Below are 10,844 nucleotides of genomic sequence, written 5' to 3'. Positions count from 1 at the left end.
TCTGGATATAGAGGAAAATTCCAAACACCATCCTTTATTGGTGTGTACATATAATGCATTTTGATATCAGAAATTTGTCCCTTGTTCAAAGGCTCAAAGCCCATGTCCGCATGCTTATAGACAATACTCCCTCCTCCTCCCTTTGTCCCAATACTGTCTAGATTCGTATTTCTGAGATATGTCATGTCTATGCTAAGTTGCATTTATATTGAAAGAGAGGGAGCATACCTTTTCTTTAGGGATATCAAATGCTTATAGGTGATTCTCACTTATAATGAGTGAAAATTGAGAGGAGATTCCCTCATGAGCGAAGCTAGTTAAGTTTTAAGACGTCCATCGTCACTTAAAATACAATTTCCATAAAAAAAACTATCAACGACCAAAGTTTGTTTCGGCAAACAAGAGACTTAGAGTAAAATAGCAAACACATATGATCAATCACATCATCAACTCCCCTCTCTAAACTCTATCTCCCCTTCCCAAAAATTACCAAACACACCTAGTATATGATCAGGGGTGGATTTACCCATTAGTCAGAGTGGGTCGACCGTCCCAGCTACTACCCGTATCACCCCACACCTCCAAGACCCACTACCCCTTATAGTAGTTATAGGCCATCAAAATTAGATATAATAAGGTGTGAACATCTAATAATTAGTTTGTCTCTTCACAACACATGCAGGCCACAAATAATGATCGAGGTAATTATGCAATTGAACTATAACTACCACATCTGTTGTGTTCGATTGCTCTTATCGAGTGAACATCTCCGTTCTTCGCCCCATCTATATTTTAAAGTTGTGTTCTCCACTGTATATGGTGCAATATATTACCCTAAAAAAGTCAAGGTGAAATCGCAACCAGTATTTAGGGAAACAAAAATATTTCTAGAGGTGAAAGTGAACCTGCTTTAGTAGTTGGAGGTCGTTGCAGTTGATTGCTTCGGTAAAACAGTTTAGGGAGGCAAGTGTACTATTGCCAAGCCACAAAAGCCTCACAAGGCCCAGGCGCGCGCCCAGCAGAGCATTTGTAAAGCACCAACCAAGGCCACCACTGTGCTGTCCATTTCCTAGAGGCCCACCTTCAAATGTGCTGTCCATTTTCCTCTAAAGAGAGACTTTCATCACACTCAATTAATCAAGGTGGGAACTGATACCTTTTTTTCTCTTGATGAAACACAATCAGTGAGAAGCAGAAGGTCCTCATGACCTCAACACCACATGCAGGCAGCAACTGCCGCCCTGTACAACACGGTACAGAGCTAACGCTGCAGCTACCTCTGTTGATTCCTGAAACTACCTGTTCACTGATACCATTAAAAGGAGTTCGTCATCTGCTCAACAAACTAAACTAGAAGTTGGGTTCGATACTTGATACTTCGATGCGACTATGAAAGAGGCCTACGGTTGGGCCAAAATACCACGCATCTGAACCCACCTGACTCGGTGAGCGGGCTGCTTTCCAGGCTGAAATTAGCCGGGCACAACGTGGACGTGGAAACGCGTAGCTTAGCCGTACAACTGCATAGACCTGCGGGCGTGGCCCAAGCTCGCGAAGAGTTTCTCAGTAGGCCGTTGGGCGTTGGCTCCGGCTCTGCCATCACGGTTGCAACGCTAGGCTCCAAAGGCTCACGGTTCACCAAACAAGGAAAATGTCTATTTTGCATCCCACAAGAGTAAGCCCAATCTAATTTTCGTCCCCGAACCAAAAAAAATAGATATAAAGCACCTCTTAACTCTTAAAACTGGTTCAATCCTAGAGGCTTTTAACAGTAATTTTATCCTACATGACATCCTTGTCAAATAATAATAATAATAAAGTCAATGTGGTATCTCCCATATCAATCTCTTTGCCTCCCCTTCTTCCATATCCCCTCAACCCCCATGAGGAAGCAACGACATCGTGAGCTCATGCCATCCCAGCTGGTGGCATCCTTGTGGCATGTCGCGTCACCAACACCTCTACGTGTCACTCCGTCACCGTTGGCCGTGTCCCCACCTCAAGATACATCATGCCATGTACCATCGGCACAAAAGGGAGGCTCTCGAATTCGCCACCCCACCTCGGCGAGCTCAGATCCGCATGTCCCATAACCCCGCTGCCTTCTTGTCAAGCTCAATCCTACAGCAGCGCTCCTCGAAGTCTACTACGGCATGAAGGGAAGGAAAGAGTTGGGGAGGCTGGCTGATGGCGAGGGGGATGAGCTCAAGCGTCGAGATGACCAACGGCTAGGAGGGGGCGGAGCTCGCTCTCTAGAGGTCTCCAACAAAGACAATAATTCGACGTGTATCATACTCGCAGCCATTGGACACTCAATCCACCCGTGGCATCATTTCTCCTATCTCGAGCTCGATTGCCGTGGCGCTGCCACCATGGCCGTCATGATTTCCTTCATAGATCATTTTAAATTTCTCTAGTTCAATGTGTCATGTAGGAAAAAACCGTTACCTAAATCACTCGAAAAGATAAAATGAGTCAATTTTGATTGTTAAGGTAGCCTCTCTATCTGATTTTGCTGTCCATGGATGCGAATCAAACTAAAACTTTAGTTGAGAAAAATAAAAAGGACTTTTTCCACCGAACGAAGTGCGTAGGTGGAACCGCGGAAGCCAGCACAAGTCGCGTTATCCCCCGCGACGGCCCGGAGCCCCGGACCACGCTGGCTGATCGGTACATGGACCGGAGCCAACGCCCAAGTGCCCAACTGTGGCAAATAGCTTAGCTGAAGGATCTGTTTATTCTTCTACCACAGTCGATCGAGCTGACAGAGAGCTCCATCACTCCACGCGCAACAATGGCGCACACAAACCACTTGTGCCCTGATATACATAGCTCCAAGCATAATTAAACTAAGCTAGCGCCACGTACGCCGCCGGCCGTTGTACCGTGCATGCGCGCGCGTGCGACCACCACCCTACATATCCCCTACATATCATCTCATCAATCCTCCCTCCTGAAGTTCACGATGGACCGGTACGTGCCGCCGGGCTGCCACCCGGCGGGGATGACGTTGCTGGCGACGAGCGTCCGGCCGGAGCCGGACGTGAGGCGGATGGACATCGGCGCCTGCAGCGGCGCCGGCCCGGAGTTGTACTTCCACACCGCGCCCCACGACTGCTGCATCGCCGCCCAAGATCCGCCGCCGCCGCTGCCGCCGCTCTGCATGAGGTCCACCGCCGACAGGTCGCCGTCGCCGTCCTCGTCCTCGACCAGCACGGCGAGGTAGTACTGGTTGGAGCCGGCGTCCACCCGGAACGCGATGTCCACCCCCTGCCATTTGCACGGCACCCTGCACACACGGTAGCATGCATGTAGATCGATCACGGACGATCGAGAGGAAGAGATCACACAGTTGGTCGACCGGTTCACGACGGCTGCCATGCATGCACGGGCCCCGTGGTTTGCGTGCGTCGTGACAAGCAGCCCAAAGAAATTGTCCCGGATGCGTTTAAATGCATGTGACAATGCGAGATATACTACGCACACTTGATCGACTGTTGCTAGCTATAGCTGTAGGATATATATGGGATTGATTGATCTAGATAGAGATATACAGATGGATAGAGATAGATATCTTGATTACCTAGCGTATTGGACTGGGAGCTTGCCGGCGTTGCGGAGCTGATCGTCCTGGCCGGGTTTTGCCATGGCGCCGAACGCCGTCCCGCTCAGGTCGAAGTGGACGGGCTCTTCGAGGCACGCGCCGCCGGGGCACAGGTCGGTGAGGACGACGGTCACAGGCTTGCCGGAGCAAGAGGGGTTGCCGCTGCACTTCACCTGCAGAATTTAATTCCCAAATTGGCAGTAGGAGTAGCAAACAAACGAGTAAACGTTAGAGTTGACTGTCTTATTCTTGGAAAGCAACAAAAGAGTATTAAAAGATATATCAGCTGGCGAGACGAATTGAACGATCGAACCTGGTAACAAGAGCCGCAGCCCTTGCCGGACTCATAGATGGACGGGCTGCCGGCGGCGATCATGGAGTTGAAAGGCGGCTGCCCGACGTCTCCCTGGTACCCACACGCGCCACCTACATCAACATGCAGCACGCCTCGTCAGTACTAATTAAGCCTGCAGGCCGCTCGCATATATGGTCCATCCTCTGGTGATGATCGATCGAGTCCGTGAGGTAGATGTACCATCGGTTCCAGAGCCGTTGGCAGGGCCATACCACGTCGCGCCGCCGATGGACCAGCCGGAGAGCTTCCGGTGGTGGTCGACGGACGCGACGGATGAGCGGAGGACGCAGCAGGCGAGAGCCACGAACGCGACGATGGACGGGAGGAGCTTGGCTGCCAATGCCATGTCGCCGCCGATTGTGTGTATCGAACAGCAGCGCGGCCGCGGCCTTCACTGTGCGCGCCCCTGGATATGTGTGTACAACTTGCCGTCTGTCTATTTTATAGGCAGCTGCAACCTGTGGCTGGCAGGTCGACGGCACAGTGGTACAAAGGAAAGATTAAATTCCTTCTGCTTTTATTTGTCGGGCTCGGTACCCGCGAGAGGCAAAGACGAATGTGGAATTTAAGTTACTGTTCAAAATCTACAGCTGGGACTTGAATAGTACTAGTAGCATATATTTGGTGATTTCCGTGATACGAGGTGTGTTTTTGGACATAATTACGGATTTGGTGATCATTTGCATGACAGGTTGTTAATTTGTGGACTTGAATAGCAGATTTGTTGACTTAAATAGCCGGCATTCATTCAGATCACCAGTCGTCTCATGCAGCTCCGGCCACGGCGTGCGTGCGCCTCCGGCTACGTTGGGTTTCAGTCTCCACATGGGCCTTTTGTATTGAACCCAAGATCAGTCTATGAGGCCCTTTGATGAAATTCGGGCCTTCATTGCAGCAGCGTAAATGAGCAGCTTAAGTCTACTTGTCGTTTGTCATCTAAACATTGAGTTTAATTGACATTCCTAAATTACAATACCAGAAATTTTAAGCTCCAACTTGTAAAACCGAATTAAATTAGATCCTCATAATATAGTTGTAGCGCCCGTTCCGTCGTCGCGCCTAGCGGGAAAATTATCTCTTAAAAACCCTAATTGCGAAATTTGTTTCTTTTCTTGTAGTCTAGTGTCCGTGCCACCTCAGATCTCAAATCCCCGATCTATCGTCGAGCTCATTTCCGAATCCAAATCCTTCCAAATCAAATCCCTCCGCAAAAGTCTATTTTGCCTCCCCCGGGGTCAATGGGCCGAATCTCTCTCGGCCCATCTCCCCCTCCCTCCCCGGCGCTCTCTCTCTCTCTCTCTCCCTCTTCGCCGCTCTGCCCGCGCGCCGCGCGCGCGAGCGCGTGAGCTGCGCCGAGTCGAGCCCTCCCTCTCCGCTCCCTCGCTCTGCCCGCGCGCCATTGTTCGCGTGCGCGCGCGCCCGCGTGGTCGTCGCCCGTGCCGCGCCTGCGCCGTTTGCGCCGCCCGGCCCCGCTGCCCTGCCGCGCAGCCGCTCGGCCCCGCGAGCCAGTGCGCGCGCCCGAGCCGCGCCGCTCAATCCGACGCGCCTCCCGTTGCATCCCGCGCGCGCGTGCCGTGTTGGCCGACCGCCTGGTCGCTGCCGCCGTCAGCCTCTGCCGCGCCTGCCCGCGCCTGTCGCCCGTGTCGCCGCTCCGCTCCACACCGCCCCCGCCGTCATCGCCGTCGTCATCGCCCGGCCCCGCCACTCCGCGTGCTAGCCTCCAAGGGACGGAGGCAGAGCTCCTCCTCCCTCTGCCGCGTCGCTCCCGCTCCCTCCTCCTTTTCGCGAAGAGGCAAGGGGGCAAGCCCCCTTTTCTCTCCCTCTTTTCCCTTTTTCCTCCCACCGGCGTCATCCTCCTCCCTCCTCCCTGTCGCCGCTTTGGCCGCGACCACCGAGCGCCAGCCCTCTCCTTTGACCGCCCTAAGTCGGTTCCCAAACCGACATTGCCATCCTATAAACCCGAGCTCCCCCTTTCCCTTCCTCTCCCACTCGCCTCCACGCCATTGCCGCCGCCTCCCGTGCTCTGTTTGCCGTCGTCGTTCGTCGTTGCGCGTTTCGGAGGAGCCGGCACGAGCAAGGACGCGGAAGGGGACTCCGGGCGCGCCCTCTCCTTCCTCTTCCCCGGCCCAAGGCCGGAGAGATTACTCCCGCGCCGCCGGCCTCTCGTCACTGCGCCCCGTCCCGCACGGTAGTGCATCTCCCCGTTCTCCCTCCTCGCTCCATCTCCTCCCCTTAGACTCGGGTAGTAGCTTGAGTAGCCTCCTCGTAGCTAGCCGGCGCCGCCCTGACCGTTGCCGTCACTCACCGTGTGCTCGCCGCCGTCGCCGCCCGAGCTCGGAAGCGCCTCTCGTCGCCGGCCTCCCTCGATGCGTTTCCTCCTAATCCAACGCTAGCATCGAATTCCCGTAGCCGCGTAGATGCTCTCGCCGCCGGGAATCGGCCCCTAGTAACCTCGTCGCCGTTTCCCCCTTCTCCCGCCGCCGGTTGCCGCCACCGCAATTCGCCGCCGTCAAGCTCCCTCCGGTGAATCCGAGCAGTTGGCTCGTCTCCCCTCGTCTCGTGCAACCACCCGGTGTGCTCGCTTCCGCCTGTATCGCCGTGGTTCGCTCCGCCGCTCGCCGCTGTCGTCCGCCGTCCGTTCCGGCCGGCGTCGTCGTCTACCTCCCGCCGGCCCGCATGGCAGCCACGTAGGCGCCACGTCGGCGCCAGCTCGGCCAAGACCGGGTCGAGCCGACCCCGGTCAGTCCCTCCCCGTGCGCGCGTTCCACCGCGAGCCGTGAGGCTGCGCGTGGGCCCGCCGCATCCGCGTCCACCGCGAACCGCGTGCGTACACCGCGTCCCTCCCCGCCCGCGCGCGTGCGCCGCGTGCTCGCTCCGCACGGTGAACCGTGTCACCGACAAGCGGGTCCCACCCGGGACCGCGCGTGGTGAGCCCGGTCCACCGGCTCTCTCTCTCCTCCCCTCCCGCGCGCGCGTGCCTTGGGCCGCCTTGGGCCGGCCGGCCCATTTAGCTCGGCCGAGCCGCCCCTTTTCTCTCAGGCCGCGCCCTAGCCGCCCGAGGAAAAGTCTAATTTCCCTCCCTCTTTTCTTTTCTTTTCTTTTCTTTTCTTTTCTTTTTCAAAAAGGATTTAATTAAATCCTTTTCCTTTAGACCAAAAATCCAGTAATCTTAGAAATTCAATATCTTCCCAACCGTAAATCCGTTTGACTCCGTTCAACTTCCAAAATTCCTCAAATCTCGAGATCTCTCTAATGGCACGCTTAGAGGTCATTAATAGGGCTTTATTTTCGCCGTTTGTTGAGTTGTCCCGTTTTGCGTATAGTTTCGGAGCCCGAAGAACCGCAGTGCGAGGATTTCGAGGATCAAGCTCTAGATCTCGAGCAAGGCAAGCCACCTTTGAACATCTTGAGCCTATATTTGAAATTTAATTATGTTGCTTGAAAAATATTATGCATTGATAGGATCGCACTTAATCTGTTGTCCCGTCTGCAAGGCAGATTGGCGGACCTACCTAATTTGTTGCATTTGATCCTTCCTTTGATAATTGTTATATCGTGTCCCCTTGTAACCATCTAGTCGCGTCTCGATATTCGTGCACCCTGTGCGAGTATTGACGGGCGCCTTCAAACTTAAAATCTGAAAAACCTCTTGGGTAAAACTTGGGTTTTACAAAAGACTTGGAAAACCCGACACCTGGGTCGGTGCTTGCGAACTAAATGAATTTCCAAAACCGCGGACCGGGGAACGTACCGGGTGTACGGTTTCCCGCTCTTGCACCTAAGGACCGTTTCCTTGGAATTTCATCCAAACATAAGACAAGTACGACCACATGGGTGGAATGGGACACCCCTGGCTGAGTAACTAGCTTATCAGGGGAGCCTTGATGCCGAGAGACATGTGGATTCGCCGGGGTGGTGTCGGGGAGGACCCCTGGGCTTCCTGGCACAGTATGGTCTGGGACCTAACCTGTTGTTGGTCTGGGACCCCTCTCGTCGGCATATGGTAAACCTGTGTCGGCTTTCGAAATGCCTTGTCATGAAAGCTTGGAGGTCTCCCAACGTGGCTGATCCCCACGGGCTGGGTGATCCGGGTTAGTAATGTCGTGTGGGTAAAGTGTACCCCCTCTGCAGAGGTTAACAAACTGTTCGAACAGCCGTGCCCATGGTCATGGGCGGATGTGAGGTGATTCCTAGCGTAGTTTTGTTTGACTACTGCTTGTGAAATTGCTGTTGTGGAAAGGGGTTCGATGTTTGAAAAATCTGCAGCTGACGGGATCAGCTAGGCCCGGGTGGCCGTTTGAAAGTTGTTGGCCCGGGTGGCCGTTTGAAAAGCTGTTGGCCGGGTGCCAACCTTGAATCAATTCTAAAGACTGATGCATTGCACATACTCCGACCGGACGAGACGCACTGTCTCATCCGTGTCGTTTGAGAAGCACTCACCTAGTTGTTTTTAGAAAAGAGTTCAAATAAAATCAATTGCAAAAACAACAGCCTTTCCTTGAAGCCTGCATTAAACACTTATTTCCCATGGCTTGCTGAGTACTCCCGTACTCACCCTTGCTCTATATAAATAATCCCCCCCCAGTTGCTGAAGAAGATGAAGCGGATCCTGCTGATGAGGAGTTCTTCCAGGAGCAAGCCGGCTACGATGAGTTTTAGGGTTTCGGCCTAGTTCCCAAGTCGCGCCTGTGTTGTTTGGTCCAAGTCCTGGCTTCCGTTTCCCTTTTGTAATGCAATTGTGAGCTCGGGATCTGTCCACAGCCCAACATGACTGTACCTCTACTCTATAATAAAGAGACCTCTGTTGCTGTGATAATCTGTCTTCCTGTGATACCAGCACTGTTTCCTGGGACTGGTATCGATTAACAGGTTAATTTGGAGCGTCACGGGCTAGTTCCGGTCGGTACTAGTCCGGGGCGTGACAATAGTATAGATGGTTGATTTTGCTAACGTGACAAGTTAACCCAATCTACTCGTATTGACTAGGCATTTGCGTGGCAAAAATAAAAGCGACCTCCACGTGGTGGCATCCTCACTCCCCCTTCCCTTTCTCTCTCCCTCCTCTACATGGCCTCCCACAACGGAGTTGGAGTCGGAGCTTGGTGAGGGCAGCCGGCATGCCAATGCCGTGACGACGTTGAGAGGGGCCGATGGCATCGATGAGGGTCGTAGGGTGTCATACGTCGACAAGGGCTGGTGGAGCGCCAGGAGGCAAAGAGGGGAGACCAACGGGGAAGCAAATGGGTCACCACGCGGAGGGGAGGACTTCCTAGAGCTTTGAGGTGGAGCTTTGACGATGGCGGCGGGAGCTCGAGGCTAGCCAGTAAGTGGACTTATTCCCAAGTAGTATGCGCGGATAGATAAAGGGCTTATCTAACGGAATAATTTTTAACCGGCCCACTCGTTCAACCTCATTTAGGTTTATCACTTTATTCTCATTTTTAGAGATTATTTCCCGTCTCCTTGAGCATTAATTTTAGCTATGGTACATTCGTGTATGTTTCACATACCATAGATGTCTAGGATCATCTCCAAGAGCTTTACCATTTAGCTCTCTTTGCTAAATTTGTAGCAAATAAAAAAAACATATTGCTTGATAAACCATTTAACTTGTCAAAATGCCAAATGTCTTCTCTTGTTGGCCGAACTTGGTAAATCATAGTGGTTGGCTCTTGGTGGGCTCCACACCTACCAAAGGATGAGAATGCCTACAAATGCCTAACAAAAGAGAGTGAAGGAGGGGACAAGAGACACTAACATATGAAACCTATGAATTTTGGAGAGTAGAATATGGAAAAACTGTTGAGTACGTATGAAATTTAGAAATCTATCGTTTTGGCTATCTTGATATATAGATATTTGAAGAGCAAGATTTGAGGAGACTTTTAGAAATGCTATGAGATCTTTATCGGTTACAAGGCAATGGTAATATGTATAAACAGCAGTAGACCTTGTAACATTCTAGACGCACAAAAAATATATACAAATGACCATCGATATTGCAAACAGTAGTACCAAACTTTATCCTACAATGATGTACAAATAATTAAAAAAAGGAAAAGGCTATACATACTAACTTTTTCTTACTAAATTCTTACTAACACTGATGTGTCATGCTATGAGTGCATCTAGATTTTTTGTAACTTCCATCTACTTAAATCAAATGGTTGAGATGATTGTTAGTAAAAATTTAGTAAGAAAAATTTAGTACGTGTAGCATTGCTCTTAAAAAAAATGTTATGAAACAGCGAAAACTACAAGATGCAATAGAAATCCATCGTAATACTACAAATATGAATATACCTTTATCTATTTATAGTATTAACGTGATCTAATTTCATCCTACATTACTGTATTTTGATGGAGGTTCACAATGGGATCCGCCAATTAGTTCAGGCAAAGGCAACAGCCTGGTTTTGGACGGATCCGCCCAGACGGCGTTAATTGTCCTTCGATCCATTATTACAGAAACACTTAAGAGCCTAGGTAAATGATCCGAGCCTCTTTTCTACGTAAAGAGAACACAACCTAATGACGCGGTACACGGGACACCCAACAAACCTCACGTACCGTACGTGCCTCCATTAAAACGGAACTGTTCATCCCTCACGCAGAGACGAAACCGTGCCGAGTAAAACAACCCGGATCACGTCGCTCAAGAACAGAAGAAACAAACGAGCCATCAAAACTCTCCGCCAAGACACAAGCAAAAAAAAGGAAAACTCTCGAGAAAATCCTCCACCGTGCACAGCGGGGCCGCGCAACGGCGCAAGGAGCCAAAACGAACGCTATACTACCTTGCACACGGAGACAAGGAAAGGATTTCAAAGCGTTTGCCCCCACCACCGCTCGGCCCCACGGCTCCTCCGCTCCACCCTCTCTCTT

The 10,844-nt window shown here is 51.7% G+C and overlaps 1 protein-coding gene across 1 annotated transcript; it reads right to left on the bottom strand.

Moving 5' to 3' along the window:
- Positions 1 to 2,518: 2,518 nt before the first annotated feature.
- Positions 2,519 to 4,369, bottom strand: LOC4330212 (putative expansin-B14). Its single transcript, NM_001416802.1, has 4 exons — positions 4,140 to 4,369; positions 3,918 to 4,030; positions 3,584 to 3,777; positions 2,519 to 3,289 (listed from the first exon to the last, which is right to left on the bottom strand). Exons 1-4 carry the CDS (start codon positions 4,303 to 4,305, stop codon positions 2,941 to 2,943), a joined length of 822 nt encoding a protein of 273 aa, NP_001403731.1. The 5' UTR covers positions 4,306 to 4,369; the 3' UTR covers positions 2,519 to 2,940.
- Positions 4,370 to 10,844: the final 6,475 nt, after the last annotated feature.

Source organism: Oryza sativa, chromosome 2 (assembly GCF_034140825.1).
Source record: "Oryza sativa Japonica Group chromosome 2, ASM3414082v1".
NCBI lineage: Eukaryota > Viridiplantae > Streptophyta > Magnoliopsida > Poales > Poaceae > Oryza > Oryza sativa.
Note: the sequence above shows the minus strand (reverse complement) of the source record. Positions and strands in the feature narration are given on the sequence as shown.